At 45.5% G+C, this 21985-nt stretch overlaps 1 protein-coding gene across 2 annotated transcripts in view; it reads right to left on the bottom strand.

Moving 5' to 3' along the window:
• Window positions 1-19418, bottom strand: part of TMEM192 (transmembrane protein 192) — a 32099-nt gene extending 12681 nt beyond the window's left edge. Inside the window, exons 1-3 of one of the 2 annotated variants that reach the window (XM_003257928.4) lie at window positions 19238-19418; window positions 9190-9336; window positions 6875-7139 (exon numbers count right to left, since the gene is read on the bottom strand). In XM_003257928.4, the coding sequence (XP_003257976.1) occupies window positions 6875-7139; window positions 9190-9336; window positions 19238-19264 (439 nt within the window). In that variant the 5' untranslated portion in view covers window positions 19265-19418. The remainder of the gene's footprint in view (window positions 1-6874; window positions 7140-9189; window positions 9337-19237) is intronic. The other variant, XM_030816292.1, reaches the window with a different exon arrangement.
• Between the last annotated feature and the right edge of the window lie 2567 nt (window positions 19419-21985).

Here is a 21985-nt window from a genome sequence, read left to right on the forward strand (position 1 = left end):
AATATCTTAGTTCAGATGAAAGTCACTTCATCTCTGGGTTACCACACCAGCCTCCTTATCAGTTTTGTGCTAACCAAATACACTCTCCAGTTATACAGTAACAGCCTAATAACGGTGACTTTTTTTTTTGGTTTTGAAGCAGTCTTACTCTGTTGCCCAGGCTGGTGAGATCTCAGCTCGCTGCAACCTCTGCCTCCCAAGTTCAAGCAATTCTTGGCCTCCCTAGTAGCTGGAATTACAGGTGCCCGCCACGCCACCATGCCCAGCTAATTTTTGTATTTGTTTTGTTTTGTTTTTTTGAGTCAGAGTTTTGCTCTTGTTGCCTAGGCGGGAGTGCAATGACGCGATCTCGGCTGACTGTAACCTCCGCCTCCCAGGTTCAAGCGATTCTTCTGTCTCAGCCTCCTGAGTAGCTGGGATTACAGATGCCCGCCACTACACCTCGCTAATTTTTTGTATTTTTAGTACAGAGGGGGTTTCACCATGTTGGCCAGGCTGGTCTCGAACTCCTGACCTCAGGTGATCTGCCCGCCTCGGCCTCCCAAAGTGCTGGGATTACAGGCGTGAGCCACAGCACCTGGCCTAATTTTTGTATTTTTGACAGAGACAGGTTTTCGCCATGTTGGCCAAGCTGGTCTGGAACTCCTGGCCTCAAGTGACCCACCTGCCGTAGCCTCCCAAAGTGCTGGGATTACAGGTGTGAGCCACCGTGCCCGGCCTAGTTTGGTGTTTTATAAATGATTTTATAACCATAGAGATAGTCTAAATGTTTTTTGTATTACATCACTCACCGTTTTAAAGATTCTACGCTAGGGTGGCTCCTGAGGTCGAAAGTTCAAGACCAGCCTGACCAACATGGAGAAACCCCATCTCTACTAAAAATACAAAATTAGATGGGTGTGGCGGCGCATGCCTGTAATTCCAGCTACTCGGGAGGCTGAGGCAGAAGAATCGCTTAAACCTGGGAGGTGGCGGCTGCGGGGAGCTGAGATGGTGCCATTGCACTCCAGCCTGGGTGACAGAGCAAAACTCTGTCTCGAAAAAAAAAAAAAGAAAAAAGAACATTCTAGGCCAGGTGCAGTGGCTCACGCCTATAATCCCAACATTTTGGGAGGTCAAGGCAGGTGGATCACTCGAGGTTCGGAGTTCAAGACCAGCCTGACCAACACGGTGAAACCCCATCTCTACTAAAAATACAAAATTAGCTGGGCATGGTAATGCACACCTGTAATCCCAGCTACTTGGGAGGCTGAGGCAGTAGTATCGCTTGAACCCAGGAGGTGGAGGTTGCAGTGAGCCAAGATCGCACCATTGCATTCCAGCCTGGGCAACAAGAGTGAAACTCAGTCTCAAAAAAAAAAAAAAAGATTCTAAGGTTAACGCTTGCTATTCATTAAGAATATTTGGAAGAAATAAGTTCCTGTGGGCTGGGCGGTCCTGTAATGACCACAAGCTGAGAGCTACCATGCCTGGGCTCCAGTGTAGGATCTGCTGCCTCCTAGAAACGAAACCCATGATCTCACCCAGACCCGGACTCCTCCGCCACATAACGGGGGAAATAATGCTTATCACACAGGGTTCTGCTAGGAAGAAATGAACTAACAATGCCTAAGTAGACATGTAGTAAATGCCATATATCATTATTATTATTAAAACAAGAATTCTGATTTTCAGTTCCAGGCACATGCTATGCAGCCCCTCCTCCAAACAAAACTCACAGGGGACTTGAAGTCAGATGCTATGCTACAGGAGACACCCAGCCGCTCTGGCTCACCCCAGGGCACCAGGCACAGATATCAGTGAGGACTCCAGCAGGCATTTCTACAAGTCAACAAGACAGTCTCTGGCCCTCCCAAAGAATGTGGGCCATGAGAACTAAAGGTGAGCAGGAAGGACACAATCACTATGCCCTCGGGTCCTACAATTCCTGCCAGGAATTCCTTCCAGAATTTACCTTCAAGAGCAGTTCCCTTGAACTGTACTTTTGTATGTCCTCAGCCTCTGGCTTTACATTTTTAGGCCCCAGAGAGACTGACTGGACCCATATGATGGGTTGAAAATTACTATTTTCAGTGAAGGACCAAGTTTTCATTTCAATGTGAAAAAAGCCCCAAATATGCAACTTGGCTATGTAACTAATAATAATTGATTAAAAAAAATTTTTTTTTAAGATGGAGTCTTACTCTGTTGCTCAGGCTAGAGTGCAGTGGCGCCATCTTCGCTCACTGCAACCTCCACCTCCCAGGTTCAAGCAATTCTCCTGCCTCAGCCTCCTGAGTAGCTGGGATTATAGGCGCCCACCACCACCCCAGTCATGCCCAGCTAATTTTTTTTTTTTTTTTGTATTTTTAGTACAGACGGGGTTTTACCATGTTGGCCAGGCCTGTCTTGGACTCCTGACATCAGGTGATCTGCCTGCCTCGACCTCCCAAAGTGCTGGTATTACAGGCATGAGCCACCGCACCTGGCCCAAATACATTTTGAACTCAAATATTATTAGGCTGGGCGCAGTGGCTCATGTCTGTAATGCCAACACTATGGGAGGCCGAGGTGAGCGGATCACCTGAGGTCAGGAGTTCGAGACCAGCCTGGCCAACATGGTGAAGCCTCGTCTCTACTAAAAATATAAAAATTAGCCGTGCGTGGTGGTGCGTGCCTGTAGTCTAGCCTGGAGAGGCTGAGGCAGGAGAATCAGTTGAACCTGGGAGGCAGAGGTTGCAGTTAGCTGAGTTCATACCACTGCACTCCAGCCTGGACAACAGAGCAAGACTCTCAAAAAAAAAATACATATATATATGTATTTGGATCTAAGGAAGGAGAACAGATTAATCAGGTAAATATTTTCACTTGGTAGGAAGGCAAAGCCCTTTCTCCCATCTCCACCCAAAGGTAAATAATTTTTTTTCTTCTCTGGAAAATAACAAAATATATCAGGCAGAAGTTAGTATTATCAGTACTGTTATCTGTAAGTCCTACATCTCCATAGATTTATCTTGTCTTTTTTTTTTTTTTTTTGCAAATAAGAAAAAATATTTTTCTATGCAAAAAAAAATAGAAATAAGGTTAAGTACCTGCTCCATTCCATTTGATTTTCTGGGTTTTCACATGAGCCACATAAACGTGATATCACCTGTGATTCTAAAGGTCCAAGTGTTTAGAAATAGATTATGATTACGGCTCACATGTTTAACAAAAATTTGAAAGGCAGATTTTGGAAAGGTAAAGATCAAATAATCTCCTTGTGAGCTTCAAAAATACTATTTGCAGACCATCACTTGAGAAACTGAGTATTATTTTGGTCACAGATCATATAAGATCTTTTGTAGTTTAAAAATGTTTTTTCTTTTTTTTAATCTTTGTGTTACCCTGACATCTTCTGGCCAAAAAAGAGTGCTGCACATAAACAGTTGAACATTCTCAAGCTCATTCTCACAAGAGGCAGGGAGGAATAAATCCTCCCCCTTCAAGAGCAGTCAATATCACCCAACTCTGTAAACTGCTTTATGCTGATACAGCATAGCCCTTCAGCTTCCACTGAGAATTTCACTGAGTAGATGAACTTGCAGCATGCCCTTTAAGAAAATGCACTAACAGAACAGAAGAAAAATAAAAGTTAAATTCTGTAGAGCTTTTTTTTGTTTTGTTTTGGAGAAAAAAAATCTCTAATTTGATTCAATTTTTTTTTCTTTTTTTATAGAGAGGGGTGTCACTCTTTCACCTAGGCTGGAGGGCGGTGCATAATCATAGCTCACTGCAGCCTCAAACTCCTGGGCTCAAGTGGATCCTCCCACCTCAGCCTCCCAAGTAGCTAGGACTACAGGCACAGGCCACCACACATGACTAATTTATTTATTTTATTTTATTTTACTTATTTATTTATTTATTTTGAGATAGAGATTTATTTATTTATTTATTTAGAGATGGAGTCTCACTCTGTCACCCAGGTTGGAGTGGCACGATCTCAGCTTACTGCAACCTCCATCTCCCGGGTTCAAGCGATTCTCAGCCTCCTGAGTAGCTGGAATTACAGGCACCTGCCAACACACCCAGCTAATTTTTGTATTTTTAATAGAGATGGGGTTTCACCATGTTGACCAGGCTGGTCTCAAACTCCTGACCTCAAGTGATCCTCCCGCCTCAGCCTCTCAAAGTGCTGAGGTACTGGCATTGCAGGCATGAGCCACCGTGCCTGGCCTTAATTTTTTTTTTTTTTAGACGGAATGTCGCCCGTCACCCAGGCTGCAGTGCAATGGTACGACTGCAGCTCACTGCAACCTCTGCCTCCCGGATTCAAGCAATTCTCCTGCCTCAGCCTCCCAAGTAGCTGGGATTATAGTTGCCCGCCACCACGTTCAGCCAATTTTTGTATTTTTAGTAGAGACAGGGTTTCACCATGTTGGCCAGGCTGGTCTTGAACTCCTAACCTCAGGGAATCCACCCACCTCGGCCTCCCAAAGTGCTGGGATTATAGGCATGAGCCACCACGCCCAGGAATTTTTTTTTTTTTTTTAAACTTAACTTGGTGCTCATTTGTTACAGCCCTAAATTTCTCATTTTTGGTAGTGATGGGGGAACTCACTATGTTGCCCAGGCTGGTCTTGAACTCCTGACCTCAGGGAATCCACCCACCTCGGCCTCCCAAAGTGCTGGGATTATAGGCATGAGCCACCACGCCCAGGAATTTTTTTCTTTTTTTTTAAACTTAACTTGGTGCTCATTTGTTACAGCCCTAAATTTCTCATTTTTGGTAGAGATGGGGGAACTCACTATGTTGCCCAGGCTGGTCTTGAACTCCTGGCCTCAAGCAATCCTCCTACCTTGGCCTCCCAAAGCTCTGCGATTATAGGCATGAGCCACTATGCCCAGCCTGGCTTCAAAAAAATTTTTTTTTTCTTTTTCCCTCTTTTTCTTGTTCTCGCCGCCTCCTCCAAGTAGGAAGACTACATATGGATTCAATTTTTTTTTTCTTTTGAGACAGTGTTCTGCTCTTGTTGCCCAGGCTGGAGTGCAGTGGCATGACTTCGGCTCACTGTAACCTCTGCCTCCCGGGTTCAAGAGATTCTCCTGCCTCAGCCTCCCGACTAGGTGGGACTATGGGTGCGTGCCACCACACCCAGCTAATTTTTGTTTGTATTTTTAGTAGAGACGAGGTTTCACCATGTTGGCCAGGCTGGTCTCAAACACCTGACGTCAGGTGATCCTTCCGCTTCGGCCTCCCAAAGTGCTGGGATTACAGGCATGAGCCACGGAGCCTGGCCTGGATTCAAAAATTTTTAAGATTTATTCTGGACTCAAATCGAAAACAGCATCTTTTTAAAAGGTAGAAACTAAGTTATTTACTACAACTTTTTCTTTTTTTTTTTTTTTGAGATGGGGTCTCACTCTGTCACCCGGGCTGGAGTCTGGAGTGCAGTGGCATGATCTTGGCTCAAGCAATTCTCCCACCTCAGCTTCCAGAGTAGCTGGGACCACAGGGGCACACCACCACACTTGGCTAATTTTTGTGTTTTTAGTAGAGAGGGGGTTTCGCCATGTTGCCCAGGCTGGTCTCAAACTCCTGACCTCAAGGGATCTGCCCACCTCAGCCTCCCAAAGTGCTGGGATTACAGGCATGAGCCACTGTGCCTGGCCATTTACTATAACTTAATGCCAAATTTACCTTAAGAAGTTCAATTTAATTCCATTAAATCTTTAAAATGTCTGCAACAATAAAGAAAAGCAAGTACTCATGCACTCCAAGTCCCACGTGGACCTTCTGATCTTGCCTTCATAAATTAGGACCTGTGTCTTTTTCAAGTTTTCTGTTTGATATAATGCATCTCATTGCATAACAGTCCTCTTTCCTAGGAACTAACCATTACTGTCTCCTACTGCAAGAAAAGCACTGAGCTTCATTTTTAAAAAGTTCCCACCAGGACTGGCTCACACCTGTAATCCTAGTGCTTTGGGAGCCTGAGGCAGGAGGGTTGTTTGAGGCCAGGAGTTCCAGTGACCGACCTGGGCAACACAGTGAGAACCTGCTTCTACATAAAATTTTTAAAAAAATTAGCCGGGTGTGGTGGCACACACCTGTAGTCTCAGCTACTCAGGAGGCTGAGGTGGGAGGATTGCTTAAGCCCAGGAATTCCAGGCTACAGTGAGCCATGAAGGCGCCACTGCCTTTCACTCTTGGGTGACAGAGCAAGGCCCTGCCTCAGAGAAAATAAAATAAAATTTAAAAGTTCCCTCTCCCTATTCTCAGAAATATCAAATAGCAGCAGCATTTCTATCTTTATGAGATGAGTAAACCATCTGGTAACAAAAGAGGGTATAATTCCACACTTCACACATGCTATGAGGGTACCATGTTCATAACAAACAACAGATTTCAAATGAAAATTAAGGCTATATATTTCATAAGAAAAGCTTTTTTTTTTTTTTTTTTTTTGAGATGGAGTCTCGCTGTGTTGCCAGGCTGGAGTGCAGTGGCACAATCTCAGCTCACTGCAACCTCTGACTCCCTGGTTCAAGCAATTCTCCTGCCTCAGCGTCCTGAGTAGCTGGGATTACAGGCACGCGCCACCATGCCCAGCTAATTTTTGTATTTTTAGTAGAGATGGGGTTTCACCATGTTGGCCAGGATGGTCTTGATCTCCTGACCTCATGATCTGCCTGCCTCAGCATCCCAAAGTGCTGGGATCACAGGCGTGAGCCACCGCGCCCGGCCAAGAAAAGCTTTAACATTAAGGTGATCCAAATTTTAGTGGTCAGAACACACATCATCCTTACAAAAATGAGAGAATATATTTGATTCTAAAATCAAACTTCATATATTCTTTCTGCTGTCATTTTTGTCCCTCAAGCACCCAAGCAGCTGAGAGAAAACTGGACATACCAGAGGACTGTATCATCAACGCAAGTCTCTTGAGATGCCTTGTCGATCGGTAGATCAAGTTATAACCTCGGTTTCTGATTTTGCTGTGGTGATACTGGATGTAGCATTCAAGGAGTAAATGGAGAATCCACAAAATAACTTTCCCAAGGATTATCACCGTCTGAACTTTCAGTGGGTTTGTGTAATTTCCTGGGCACTTGTCCTCATTTGGATCAGGGTAAGAACAAAGCACACCTGTTAAAAATGCTAAAATAACAAACACAAGCTGGGGGAAAGGAGAGCAGAAAGAGTAATATTCAATATTTGCAATTAGGAAGCAGTAACTGCCATCCCAGCATACATTCTCTTTTTTTTTTTTTTTTTTTTTTTGAGACAGTCTTGCTCTGTCATCCAGGCTGGAGTGCAGTGGCACAATCTCGGCTCACTGCAAGCTCCGCCTCCTGGGTTCACGCCATTCTCCTGCCTCAGCCTCCTGAGTAGCTGGGACTACAGGTGCCCACCACCGCACCCAGCTAATTTTTTGTATTTTTAGTAGAGACGGGGTTTCACCATGTTAGCCAGGATGATCTCGATCTCCTGATCTCGTGATCCACCCGCCTCAGCCTCCCTAAGTTCTGGGATTACAGGTGTGAGCCACCGCACCCGGCTTCCCAGCATACATTCTTATACGTACAGCTTCCCCTATCCTATTTTTATAAATGAGTTTTTAAATGTATTTTCGCTTTGTTTTGTTTAAATGTATTTTTGTTTTCTGTGTGAGATACGGTCTTGCCCTGTTGCCCAGGCTGGAGTGCAGTAGTGCCATCTCTGCTCACTGCAGCCTCAACCTCCTGGGCTCAAGCGATCCCCCTACCTCAGTCTCTGGAGTAGCTGGAACTACAGTCCTGTGCCACCACGCCTGGCCAATTTTAAAAGGTTTTTATAGAGACAGGTTCTTGCTGTGGTACCCAGGCTGGTACAGAGTATGTTATACAAAAAGCAAAAGGAAAGAAGAAAAAGAGGTCACCATCTGGAAACCACAAGGCCACCCCTGCACATGGTGGTACCAAGAAGAAAGTGCTTCAGCTGGGATCTGGGGATCAGGAAGCCATGGTGGAGCCATACCACAGCTACTAGTTCTCTCAGGGAAAGGGGATACCACCTCACTCCCCAGTGATTCAGTTCTTAACTCAAGTCTCCCACAGTGCACTTCGCTGGAGAGGAATCCCAGCTGCAGGGGAACCTAGGAAATGTGCTGGGGGATACGGTCCCTGCAGACAGGCAAACCTATCAGTAGGAGGCTGAGCAGAGGCTGAGCAAGTCAATCAACTCCATTCACAGTCCTCATAAATACTCAAGGAGTGGTAAGAATGAACCCTCTTGATTTTTCACATTGCAACAGAGAACAACCATAACCCCTAGTGCTTCCAACTGCAATCGTCGAAAGGGAGGAACTGATTAAACAGACTGGCAGCAGAGTCACCACCAGTGAGGCCTGCGATAAGACCTTTCGCACGTGTGTTTTTATAAACTCCAGATATTTGTAATTTTGTCATCATACAAAAATTGTACATATTATTCCACTGCAACTTGGTTTGTCTGCTAAACATTATTCCCTAGGTATAAGTAAATTGATAAATTCCCGTGTCAACATATGTAGACTTTTCTGCATCTTTTTTGTAACTGAAAAAGTAATACAAGCACATGGTTAAAAAATCAAGTAGTGTTCAAAAGTAAACAGTAAATTGTATTAGTGTCTCTTCCACCAAGACCCTCAGTCCTCGTTTCAGAGGCAACTAGGTCTGTGAATGCTTCTAGAAATATTCTATTATATACAGGAAAACAGGTCCACACTAGCCCTCTCAACTCCCTTTTAAAAACTGCAGATAGGAACATTCTGCACACAAGGTTGAAAACTTGACTTTTTTTCACTCGACAATGTAATCATGAAGGCTATTCTATGTTAATATACTGTATACCTATCTACCCCATTCTTAACAGTTGCATAGCATTTCCTTATATGAATGGGACACACAGTGTCTTCTGGATGCCAAGTAGCCAAGTAGTTTGTAGTCTCTTGATATGATTGACAACATGGCTATTATCAGCAATATCTTTACATGTGTGCAAATATATCCACGATGAATTATTTGAAGATATAAGTAAAAGTGTATGTACTTTTTTTTTTTTTTTGCCCATGACACAGCCCTCAGGATGTCCTAAGAACATGTGCCCTACATTTTAAATGTTGATAGATACAGCACAACTGCCCTCTGAAACACATAATTTTTACAAACATCACCTCTGGATAGGTCCCCTTCTTGCAGCCAACTTACATGAATAAACCACAGAAGATTCACTATGATGACTGTAGGAAGAGGATGGAATCGGGGTCTAAAGTGAGCTTGTAATGAGTGATGTGGGAGAAGCTGGGCATCCAGAAGTGGGTCATCTTCAATACTCTGGGTGATATCCAAGGAACCCTGGGGTGCAGAAAAACAAGCAAGCCATAATCACCACTTTCTAGATTATGTTTCTAAGACAAATCTACTAAACTATAAAGCTTTTTAACCATATACAAATTAAAGGCAAGAGAACACATTCCCTACCTGAATCCAATTTTTTAAATTTAATCAATTTTTTAAAAATTGTAGTGACACAGTCTCGCTATGTTGCCCAGGCTGGTCTTGTTTGTTTGTGTTTTGTTTTTTGTTTTTGAGACAGAGTCTCACTCTGTTGCCCAGGCTGGAGTGCAGTGGTGCAATCTTGGCTCACTGCAACCTCTGCCTCCCAGGTTCGAGCAATTCTCCTGCCTCAGCCTCCTGAGTAGCTGGGACTACAGGTGTGCACCACCACACCCAGCTAATTGTTTTCATTTTTTTTTTTTTTGAGACAGAGTTTCGCTCTTGTTGCCCAGGCTGGAGTGCAGTGGCACAACTTTGGCTTGCCGAAACCTCCACCTCCCGGGTTCAAGCGATTCTCCTGCCTCAGCCTCCTGGGTAGCTGGGATTCCAGGCATGCGCCACCACGCCCGGCTAATTTTTAATTTTTAATTTTTAGTAGAGATGGGGTTTCTCTATGTTGGTCAGGCTGGTCGTGAACTCCCGACCTCAGGTGATCTGCCTGCCTTGGCCTCCCCAAGTGCTGGGATTACATGCATCAGCCACCACGCCCGGCACATATCCAGCTAATTTTTGTATTTTTAGTAGAGGCAGGGTTTCACTATGTTGGCCATGCTGGTCTCAAACTCCTGACCTCAGGTGATCCACCCACCTTGGCCTCCCAAAGTGGTGGGATTACAGGCATCAGTCACAGCGCCCGGCCCCAGGCTAGTCTTGAACTCTTGGCCGCAAGCTGTAATTCCAGCTACTTGGGAGGCTGAGGCAGAAGAAGAGAATCGCTTGGACCCGGGAGGCGGAGGTTGCAGTGAGCCGAGATCGCGCCACTGCACTCCAGCCTGGGCGACAGAGCGAGACTTCGTCTCAAAAATATGGATATATATTGCATTGTATATACTTTTAATTTGCTAAGAGTGTAGATCTTAAGTGTTCTCATCACATGTTAAAAAAAAGAAAAAAAGAATACGGTTCATGGGAAGCAATATGGTTAATAAGTCAGCAAATGAAAAGCACAGAAGACAATGCCAAAAAATTTAGGTCAGCTAATTGCACTACAATGAGACGGAAATGAAGGATTCATGAATAGGACATGGCTACACAGAATGAGAGCTCTTTATTTTGGAAGAAGTAGGGAGTAGGACAAATGATGTAAGGGATGGCTGTTGAGTGCTAAGATTACAAAGATAAGGACAGTAATCTGGGGTGTAACCTAGCTCTGGAGTGGGCTCCTCAATTTCCAGTAGCAGGTATTCAACACTGCTCTGCAACTGTTTTTGTTGTTGTTTTGTTTGTTTGTTTTTGAGATGGAGTCTTGCTCTGTCACCCAGGCTGGAGTGCAGTGGCTCGATCTCGGCTCTTTGCAACTTCTGCCTCCTGGGTTCAAGCGATTCTCCTGTCTCAGCCTCCTGAGTAGCTAGGATTAAAGGCACACGCCATCATGCCCAGCTAATTTTTGTATTTTTAGTAGAGATGGGGTTTTGCCACGTTAGCCAAACTGGTCTCGAACTCCCGACCTCAGGTGATCCACCTGCCTCGGCCTCCCAAAGTGCTGGGATTACAGGCATGAGCCACTGCGCCTGGCCAACTCTTTTATTCAATGCCTAGATTGCTTCCTGTTTGGTTTACCATAACCCATGGTACGATTCGGATTACTCCTGTTCTCTTCAAGACCCCTCTGCCTCTAGCTCATTCTCAGTCAACAGATGTTGGAGCCTTGAGATCTGCTCTTCCTTTAGCTAATGTCTGTGCATTCTTTCATGCTCAGAAGGTGCAATTCCCACCACATGGCCTTTCTGGATACCCCTAATCTGGATGGTGCCACCCTCCATGTTTTTCAAAGCATTTTGTGCTTGCCTCTTCTATCAAACTATCCTGTGATGGTCTCTTACTTGTCTCTTCCCCACTAGACGTCATTGGACCCATTAACTTTACACCTCTTGTCTTTGTAATCCCAGCACTCAACACTATCTCATGGTTGTCACTCAGCAAACATTTGCTAGATGAATGAATGAGTGCCCCAAACCTGTTTCTGCAGTATTTTCTAACTCAATTATGGGCATCATCAAAGACCTGAGCTAATCAGAAGAGATTATCGGGACATACGGGGGATCAACCGTGACGAAAGGCAGTAAGAGCTGTGGTTAAGGGCAGGCTCCTAAGGGCAAACTGCCTGGATTCAAGCACAAGTCCTATTGCTTTCTAGCTGAGAGCAAGTTACTTCACCTCTCATGCCTCAGTTTCCACATCTAAAAAGGAGACTAATAATAGCACCTACTTCGTAGCTCTGTCAGGAATACTAAATGAGTCACTACACATGCAAGTCCTCATAACACTGCCTGACACACAGAGAACACTCAATAAGTATTAGCCACTATTATTTCTTTATTAACTCTTCTCGTTTTAATATTTTTTAAATTTTAAAATAAAAATCAACAGGGTCTCACTATGTTGGCCAGGTTGGTTTTGAACTCTTAGCCTCAAGCAATCTTCCCAAGTGGACTTCCAATGTGCTAGGATTACGGGTGTGAGCCACCACGCTTGGCCTTTTTATTAACTCTTACTTTTGACTTGTACCCTGCTATGGTCTAAATGTTGGTGTCCCCCAATAGTTCCCTGCTTTCCTTTGGGAAGTAATTAAGCCATGAGGGTTCCCCCCTCATAAATGAGATCAGTGCCCTTATAAAAGAGGCTTGAATGAGCTCCCTTCCACCTTCCACCACGTGAGGATGCAGCAAGAAGGCTCCATCTTTGAAGCAGAGAGCAACCCCTCCCCAGGGCTCTTGGTACCTTGATCTTGGGTTTCCTGAATCCATGGCTGCCTTAATCTTGGACTTCTGTCCTCTAGAACTGTGGGCAATACATTTCTATTTGTAAATTACTCCATTTGTATTTTATTATAGCAACCCAACCAAAGACACTACCCCTATAATCATTACCATTCTATCCACTCAGTGCTGGGGCATGATAAAAAGAGAAAAAATCATTACCATTCTAACTCCTAAACCTGTTATTTCCTCTCTATTCTCGCTATCTTAGTCCAGGCCCTCCCATTTCTCATGGCTTTTTACTAGAAGCTTCCAGTCTCCTGGTTTTGGCAATCTCTTTCACTGCTGTCAGAATTCTTCCAAGACAAACATTCATGTTTCTCTCCTCAAAAACTTAGGGTAGCTCCCTGTGATGGTTAATATCAGGTGTCAAATGGACGGTAAAGTATTGTCTGTGAGGAGCAGAACATTTGAGTCAGTGGACTGGGAGAGGAAGACCCACCCTCAATATGGGTGAGCACCATCCAGTCAGTTGCCAATGCAGCCAGAACAAAGCACAGAATAGGGGTATATGCAGCTTGCTGAGTTTTCTGGCTCTCTCTTTCCTGCGTCAGATGCTTGCTTCCTTTCTTCCTGCCTTTGGACATCAGACTCCAGACTCTTCGGCCTTTGGACTCTGAAACCTGCACCAGCAGCTTCCCTGGGGCTCTCAGGCCTTCGGCTGCTGACTGAAGGCTGTGCTGTTGGCTGCCCTGGTTTTGAGGCTTTTGGACTTGGACTGAGCCACTACCGCCTTCCCTTTCTCCAGCTTGCAGGTGGCCTATCACGGGACTTCACTGTGTAATCTTGTGAGCTAATTCTCCCTAATAAACCCCCTTTTTATATATACATATATCCTATTGGTTCTGTCCCTCTGGATAATCCTAATACAATCCCCAAATCCTCAGGACAAAGTCCAAATTCTTAGTCTATCGCTTTACAATCTGTCCCCAAGTTACTTCTCAGGATTTTTTTTCTCTCTCTCTTTTTTTTTTCTTTTTTTTGAGACAGAGTCTTGCTCTGCCCCCCAGGCTGGAGTGCAACGGCATGATCTCAGCTCACTGCAACCTCCGCCTCCTGGGTTCAAACAATTCTCCTCCCTCAGCCTCCCAAGTAGCTGGAATTACAAGAGCCCGACACCTTGTCCAGCTAGTTTTTGTATTTTTAATAGAGACGGGGTTTCATCATGTTGGCCATGCTGGTCTCAAACTCCTGACCTCAAGTGATCCACCCTCCTCGGCCTCCCAAAGTGCTGGGATTACAGGTGTTAGCCACTGTGCCCAACCTTTTTTTTTTTTAACTCACTCTGTCACCTAGGCTGGAGAACAGTGGCACGATCTCGGCTCACTGCAGCCTCTGTGCCTCCCTCTCCAGGTTCAAGAGATCCTCCTACCTCAGCCTCACGAGTAGCTGGGACCACAGGCACACTCCATTATGCTCGGCTAATTTTTGTATTTTTAGTAGAGACGGGATTTCACCATGTTGCCCAGGCTGGTCTTGAACTCCTGAACTCAAGCAATCCACCCTCCTTGGCCTCCCAAAGTGCTGGGATTAGAGGCATGAGCCACCTCGCCTGGCCAAGGATTTGCCTCTCACCATTTCCCTCCCTCTTGGTGCTGTCTGCTTATGATACCCATCTTTCATGAAACACTTTCCATGTCTACACCAGCTCTACTTATTCTTCCCCACCTGTCAAATGCTTGTCCCAGCAAAACCACCTTCTCTGTGATGCCTTTTTAGCATTCCCAGCCCCAGCAACGTTCCTACTGCACTCTTAATCTGACACTGTAGTTTTCATCTATACAAGTTTGAGCTGGGTCTACTATGTCTCTTCCATGTCTCTATTTAACTTCTAAATATATAGAAGACTTTTTTTTTTTTTTTTTTTTTTTGAGACGGAGTCTCGCCCTTTCACCCAGGCTGGAGTGCAGTGGCGCCATCTCGGCTCACTGCAGGCTCCTCCCCCCGGGTTCACGCCATTCTCCTGCCTCAGCCGCCCACGTAGCTGGGACTACAGGCGCCCGCCACCACGCCAGGCTAATTTTTTGTATTTTTAGTAGAGACGGGGTTTCATCGTGTTAGCCAGGATGGTCTTGATCTCTTGACCTCGTGATCCGCCTGCCTTGGCCTCCCAAAGTACTAGGATTACAGGCGTGAGCCACCGCGCCCGGCTATAGAAGACATTTATAATAATGTTTAATGTCCGCATGCTATTTCTAGCATATGTCATGTCTGAATCAGTTTCAGTGGACTCAGTACAGCTCACACTTTCCTGCCTCTTGGCGTGCCTTGTCATTTTTTATTGGATGCCAGATATTGCAAATTTTACTTCTGTGGATGCTGGACATTTTCTGTATTCCTTTTTTTTTTTTTTTTTTTTTTTTTTTTTCTGGAGACGGCATCTTGCTCTGTCACCCAGGCTGGAGTGCAGTGGTGCGATCTCGGCTCATTGCAAGCTCTGCCTTCCAGGTTCAAGCCATTCTCCTGCCTCAGCCTCCCGAGTTGCTGGGACTACAGGCACCCGCCACCACATCTGGCTACTTTTTTGTATTTTTAGTAGAGACGGGGTTTCACCATGTTAGCCAGGATGATCTCGATCTCCTCACCTCGTGATCCGCTCGCCTCGGCCTCCCAAAGTGCTGGGATTGCAGGCGTGAGCCACCACAACTGGCCATTTTCTGTATTCCTATATTCGTGAACTTTGTTCTGGAGTGCAGTGAAGTTACTTGGAAACAGTCTTGCTGTTAAGAAATTAGGTGGGCTTCATCTAAGGCTAATTATACTCCACTACTGAGGCAAGACCTTTCTGAGTACTCTACCTACACGCTCTATGAATTATGAGGGTTATATCTGGCTCATGGGCGAAATAGGCAGTATTCTTGGCCCTGTATGGAGAAACTGTTCCTTCCAATCCTTTTAGGTGGTTCTTTATGAGGCCTCCAAGAGCTTCCTCATGCCCTGATTAGCACTCTACTGGATGCCTGGTGGGGGCAGGGCCGGGGGGCTCCCCCTGCAGATCTTCAGAGTTCTCCCTCTTTGTAGCTCTCTCCTCTCTGGGTGCTCTGTCTTGTGAACTCTAGTTACCTCGATCTCCTAGACCCTCAACTCCATCTCCTCAACTCAGAAGTCCACTGGGCTCTGCCTGGCTTCCCCTTCCTTGTCACAGCCTGCACACTCTTTCAAGGCAGTAAGCCAGCGCAGTGATAGGGTTCACAGCATGCTTCCCATATCTGAGATTGCTACCCTTCGTTGTCTGATGTCCGGTATCTCACAAAGTGTTGTATCATATGTTATATCTAGTTTCTTGCTTGTTTCAGGCAGAATGGTAAATCTATTCCCAGTTACTCCATGTTGGCTGGGAATGGAAGTCCCTACTGAACTCTCTTACATCTGTATTATAACCTACCATACTGAGCACATGGCATTGAAATTGTCAGAATAAAATGTGCTTTACAAGGGCAGAGACTCTTTTATATTATGTCCTTTAACACTTGATACATAGCAGGTGCTAAGGTGTTCAATATGCGTGTTGACAGAATGAAAGACTGCTCAACTTCTTGTATGCTTCAGACCTGGGAAATTTTTATTTATTTATTTATTTATTTATTTATTTATTTATTTACTTTTGAGACAGAATTTCGCTTTTGTTGCCCAGGCTGGAGTGCAATGGTGTGATCTTGGCTCACTGCTACCTCTGCCTCCCAGGTTCAAGCAATTCTCCTGCCTCAGCCTCCCGACAGGCTGGGATTACAGGCACGTGCCACTATGCCTGGGTAATTTTTGTATTTTTAGTAGATACCGGGTTTCGCCATGTTGGCCACGCTGGTCTCAAACTCCTGACCTCAGGTGATCCGCCTGCCTCAGCCTCCCAAAGTGCTGGGATTACAGGTGTGAGCCACCGCACCTGGCCAGACCTGGGACATTTAAACAAAGCTAGCATTGAAACCTTCACTATAAGACAATAATCTACTTTATCTCCTACTATGTCACTTTCATGCACCTTCTTCTCTCATCTAAATGAGCTTTCTATAGAGCCCTACAAATATCCTCTCCTACCTTTTTCAGAATTCTATGCATCTTTCAAGGTCCTAACCAAGTTTATGTTCTCTATAAAACTGGCCTTGTTAAGTGTTTTCCTTCTGCTTTAAACTCCTATAAAACTTATTGCCCATAATATTCACTTGGAATATTTCTTACGCTGCCTTCTATTGTTTTCCTTTTCATGGGTGTATCTTTTGTTTTTCCTAACTACACTGAAGGAACTGGGGACTATAATATGGTTCTTCTCTATGTCACTTAGGAGTATTTACTTTCCAATGAGTCCTATAGGAAATATGCAGCATAACCATACAAACAGCACCCAGTCATTCTATTAACTCACCGTCTGCAAGTGAAGGGTGAGGGGAAGAGGACTCCCGAATCCAAATGATTTTTTCATTTCCATTATTAACTACATTACCACCTGTAGAAGATGTCTGTTGTTTTTGCCCACATGGTATCTCTTCCCTCTTCTGTGACAATAACTCTACTTCCTTTGAGGACACACTGTCTACTTCTGCATTAAGTCTTAGTGGAAACATCCTTCAATATCCTTCCTCCTCCTCTGGTCTAGGAGTGGTCATGGAACAAAAAACAGTTGGGTGAACCCAACTTTTTCCATGAGCAGTAAAAGAAAGATCATGAGGCCGGGCACGGTGGCTCACGCCTGTAATCCCAGCACTTTGGGAGGCCAAGGCAGGCGGATCACCTGAGACCAGCCTGACCAAAATGGAGAAACCCCGTCTCTACTAAAAATACAAAATTAGCCATGTGTGGTGGTGCATGCCTGTAATCCCAGCTACTTGGGAGGCTGAGGCAGGAGAATCACTTGAACCCAGGAGGCGGAGGCTGCAGTGAGCTGAGATCGCACCATTGCTCTCCAACCTGGGCAACATGGGTGAAACTCCATCACAGAAAAAGAAGATCATGGTTTAGGCAGATTCATTCCAGGGTAGACCCTGAAAAGACTCCTGTCACTTCTATGCCTTGAGATGTCCTTGTTTGGGTCCTTTCAGAGGCCTTGGCATATACTCACCCTATAGCCTTTCAAATAAATCCTTTTCTTAAATTAGCCAGAGTCGGTTTCACTGCCTGCAAACAACGAATCCTTACTAACACAAAGTCTTTGACTCAATTCATTTAGGTGTCTGTAACTAAGGCATGGTCCAAAATTTTTAGCTTTTTCCTGAAGGCTAGAAATCATGTCTACAAAATACCAAAAGCAGGCAACTTACTCAGATCTAAAGTGACTCCAATATGTGGTTGGTAGCAAAACATTAATCTCTAATTTTTATTTATTTTTATTTTTGAGACGGAGTCTCGCTCTGTCGCTCTGTTGCCCCGGCTGGAGTGCAGTGATGCGATCTTGGCTCACTACAACCTCTGCCTTCTGGGTTCAAGCGATTCTCCTGCCTCCCCAGTATCTGGGATTACAGGCCCCCACCACCCCACCTGGCTAATTTTTGTATTTTTAGTGGAGACGGGGTTTTGCCATGTTGGCCAGGCTGGTCTCACACTCCTGACCTCAGGTGATCTGCCTGCCGCGGCCTCCCAAAGTGCTGGAATTACAGGCATGAGCCTCTCAGACCATCCTCAGTCTCCAGTATTTGAGGAAGCAGATTTCTAGTACTATATGCATCCTAAAGCTAAAAGCTACAGATCCAAGAACCCTAGAGCAGCTTAGCATCAACCAAGAAGCACTTACTGCATGTGTTTTTCTAAGAGTCTCTCATTTTCCTCTTACATATTCATTTTTTTCCATACATTGTCAGCTCATGAAGCTCAGCCTTAAAAACTCAGAAACAATGAATTTTGCTTTAAATACATATGAGTCTCAAATCTACTTACAGGTCTTACAGTTAATTTTCCATTTTCTCAACTGGAAAAAATAGAACATTTTAGTTTCATTAGAAATTGTTTGGTCTTTATTTCATCAAGATTATTTAACTATGGTCACTGCACAAGAATCTAAGCTACCATAATGCTGGAACTGTTTCATGTTTCTCTTCCTTTTCCTGATGCAGTTCATTCAGTGATAGGATCACAGTAATATTCCCACTAATTTATTAACCCAAATTAGTGCTTTAATGGAACTGTCAACTTTGCATTTCTCAAGAGCAAAAAATTTTATTACATTCCAATGGAAAATCCAGTTAATTCTCAGCATACATACATGTTTCCCCTAAAAACACCTTACGATACTGAAGCAAAGAAATAAGATTTTTGTAATTATGCTACCATTCTGTACTTACACGCCGTAAACTAGACCACTGGTATTTTTTGGTAACCTGGTTTGAATCTATCAAAGATTTAAAAACCTTTGCATTCCTACCATGCTAGATTCAAAACAGCACATGACACTTTTTCTCTCGTGTGGGTTTCCAGGCGATGATAGCGACAGGTCTGCGGGACGCTGGCGCCCGGCCCAAGCGTCGCTGTCACTCCAAGTCCGCAGCCTCTAGAGCCAAGGCAAGGGACCTCACTAGGAAGGGAGATTCGCCCCCTGTGCCCCTGGGACGTCCGAGCGGAACCCAAGGGCCCAGATCCCGGAGACTCGCGGAGAGGAAGGGCTGTCAGGCCAGGCGCGCATCACGTGAAGCTGCCAGTTCCGGGATCAAAGACATATTCCGCACGTGAGCTGGGCGCCAGCCTGGGACCCCCGGGGGCCGTGCGCCCACTGCCCAAGAGCCCACCCCAGCCTCCACTGGGAAAACTAGCCCGGAGCCAACGTGTCGCGGATCCCACGGCCGCCTGGCGCCCTCCCATAGCCCCGCGCCCAGGCCTCCCCGGCACAGGCGGCGCCCCCTTCGGCCGCGGCCGCAGTCGCCAAGGGCGGCTTCCCTCTCTGAGTCTCCGCCCCGTGCGCCCCGGCACAAGAAAAAGGGGATTCCGGGGCCAACCGCCCGCCGCCTCCATGCACTCACGTCCTCCATTCTGCCCCCCGCCGCCATTTCCCGACGCCGGAGGCCGAAGCGCCGGCCAGCCCGACCTCTCCACCTGGACCTGGTAAGCCTCTGGCCGCGAAACTCGCCACCTTCTGGGACCTGCCAGGCCCCTCCCCAGACACACCCCCTCCTGCGTCCGCCCCGCCTCCGGCTGGCCCGATCCCCGCCCCCTTAGCTCCGATTGGCTGAGATGGTGGGGGGGCGTGCCGGCCCAGAAGACCTGGACTGTGGGCGGTGGCTACCGCCTGACCCACCTCGGTTCCTGAGGCTTCTGGCCGCAGCCGCTCGGTGCGCTCTTACCCAGAGACTTGAGCATTAAAGGATGCCTTCCTAGTCCAAGAATTTAACTATTTTCGGGCTCCACTTGCATATTTTAAGAACATTAACTTTTTTCGGTCTTGCCTAGTTGTTTGCAGACACAGCTCTACGCCTAGGTAGAACCAGCGGTAAAATCCTACTCCACCAGCAGAGGGACAGGAGCAGAATAAAGATTCCAATTTCCATGACATATTTACAGATTTCTCCAGTGGGAAACAAAGCAGTTCGGAATGCTTACGGCGTTTGTTTATTAAGACAGAGTCTCGCTCTGTCGCCCATGCTGGAGTGCCCTAGCACGACCACGGCTCACTGCAGCCTCGAACTCTTGGCCTCTTGGCCAGTTCTCCCACCTCAGCCTCTCAAAGTACTGAGATTACAGGCGTGAGCCACTGGGCCCTTGTTTCTTTTAAAAATTGAATTTCAAAAAGAGAAAACTTCAATGACATTTTCTAAAAAGTTCATGATTGTAAAAATGTAAGCAAACAAGGAAAGAAATTTTCTGTTACCAGCTCCCGGAGAGAACTTTGATATCAATTAGAATGTATACACTCATACATTTTTTTGGTGGGGCGGCAGAGACGGAGTCTCGCTGTGTCGCCCAGGCTGGAATGCAGTGGTGCAATCTCGGCTCCCGGGTTCAAGCCATTCTCCTGCCTCAGCCCCCTGAGTAGCTAGGATTACAGGCACGTGCCACCACGCCTGGCTATTTTTGTATTTTTAGAGAGAGAGGGTTTAGCTATATTGGCCAGGTTGGTCTGGAACTCCTGAGGTCAGGTGACTCGCCCGCCTCGGCCTCCCAAAGTGCTGGGATTACAAGTTTAGCCACCGCGTCTTGCCCACTTTCATACATTTTAATGCTTATTTGTACACTGAGTATAGTGTGATCCAGTTTAGGATGTGTGAGATAAAACTACTCAAATGTTAGTGAAGGAAGAGATGGTGTAAGACTCCACGTGATCTTTTTTCTTTTTCTTTTTTTTTCTCGTAGAGACAAGGTCTCACTATGTTGCCCAGACTGGTCTCATAATCCTGAGATTCTACGAATTATTTATCACAAGCCTTTTCTAGACATGCAAACTTTCTTCTCTGCATTTTATTTTGAAAATTTTCAAGTCTACAGAAATGTTGAAAGATTAATACAGTGAACATCCATGTACCCCTCACACTGGATTCATCAGTTGTTCATTTTTTGTCATGGTTGCTCTGTATGTGGGTATGTGTGTTCATACACATTTTTTAACTGAACCACTTGAACGTAAATTGAAGACAATATGAAGCTTCATTCCTAGATACTTTGTTGCCTAAAATAAGGATATTTTATATTTTCTTTCATAACCACAATATCAATATTACAACTAATAGTAATTCCATGTTTACTAATAACCAATCTATGGCAAAAATTTTCTAAGTTCCAAAACGTCTTTTTTAGCTGCTTTTTTTTGTTTTATTTTGTTTTGTTGTTTTTGAGATGGAGTCTTGCTATGTTGCCCAGGCTGGATTCCCACTCCTGAGTTCAAGCAATCCTCCCACCTCAGCCTCCCAAGTAGCTTGGATAACAGGCATGCACCACTGTGCCTGGCCCAGCTGCTGCTTTTTCTTTTTCACTAACCAGAATCCAATCAAGGTTCACACATTTCATTTCATTATTATGTCAAGACATGCTTCTCTGTTGTTGTTTTTGAGACAGGATCTCACTCTGTTACCCAGGCTGGAGTACAGGGGCGCTATCATAGCTTACTGCAGCCTCAACCTCCTGGGCTCAAACAATCCTCCCTCTTCAGCCTCCCAAGCATCTGGGACTATATGTTCACACAACCATGCCAGGCTAATTTTTAAGATTTTCTTTTTGTAAAGATGGGACTTTGTTATGTTGCCCATGCTGGTCTCAAAACTCCTGGTCTCAAGCCACCCTCCCGCCTCAATCTCCCAAAGTATGGGAACTACAGGCGTGAGCCACTGCACCTGGCCAAGACGTACTTTCACAGGAAAAGCACACTGGTTAAGACCAGGGCTCCAGAATTAGTCATGGAGGTTTGAATTCTGCATCTTACTAAGCATGTGATATTGGGCACTTTGCTTAAGTTCTTAGGAGCTGACTGGGCAAGGTGGCTCATGCCTATGGCCCTTAGCATGTTGGGAGGCCAAGGCAGGAGGATTGTTTGGTGCCTGGAGTACGGGACTAGCCTGGGCAACATGGTGAGTCTCTGTCTCTACAAAAGATTAGAACATTAGCTAGATGTGGTGACGTGCACCTGTAGTAGCAGCTACTTGGGAGGCTGAAGTGGGGAACTTTTAGTCCCACTTTTACAGAAATTTTCTTTCCTTTTGTTTTGTTTTGAGATGGAGTTTCACTCTTGTCGCTCAGGCTGGTGTGCAATGACGTGATCTCGGCTCACTGCAACCTCTGCC

The sequence above is a fragment of the Nomascus leucogenys genome, chromosome 7b (genome assembly GCF_006542625.1).
Source record: "Nomascus leucogenys isolate Asia chromosome 7b, Asia_NLE_v1, whole genome shotgun sequence".
In the NCBI taxonomy this organism is placed as follows: Eukaryota; Metazoa; Chordata; class Mammalia; order Primates; family Hylobatidae; genus Nomascus; species Nomascus leucogenys.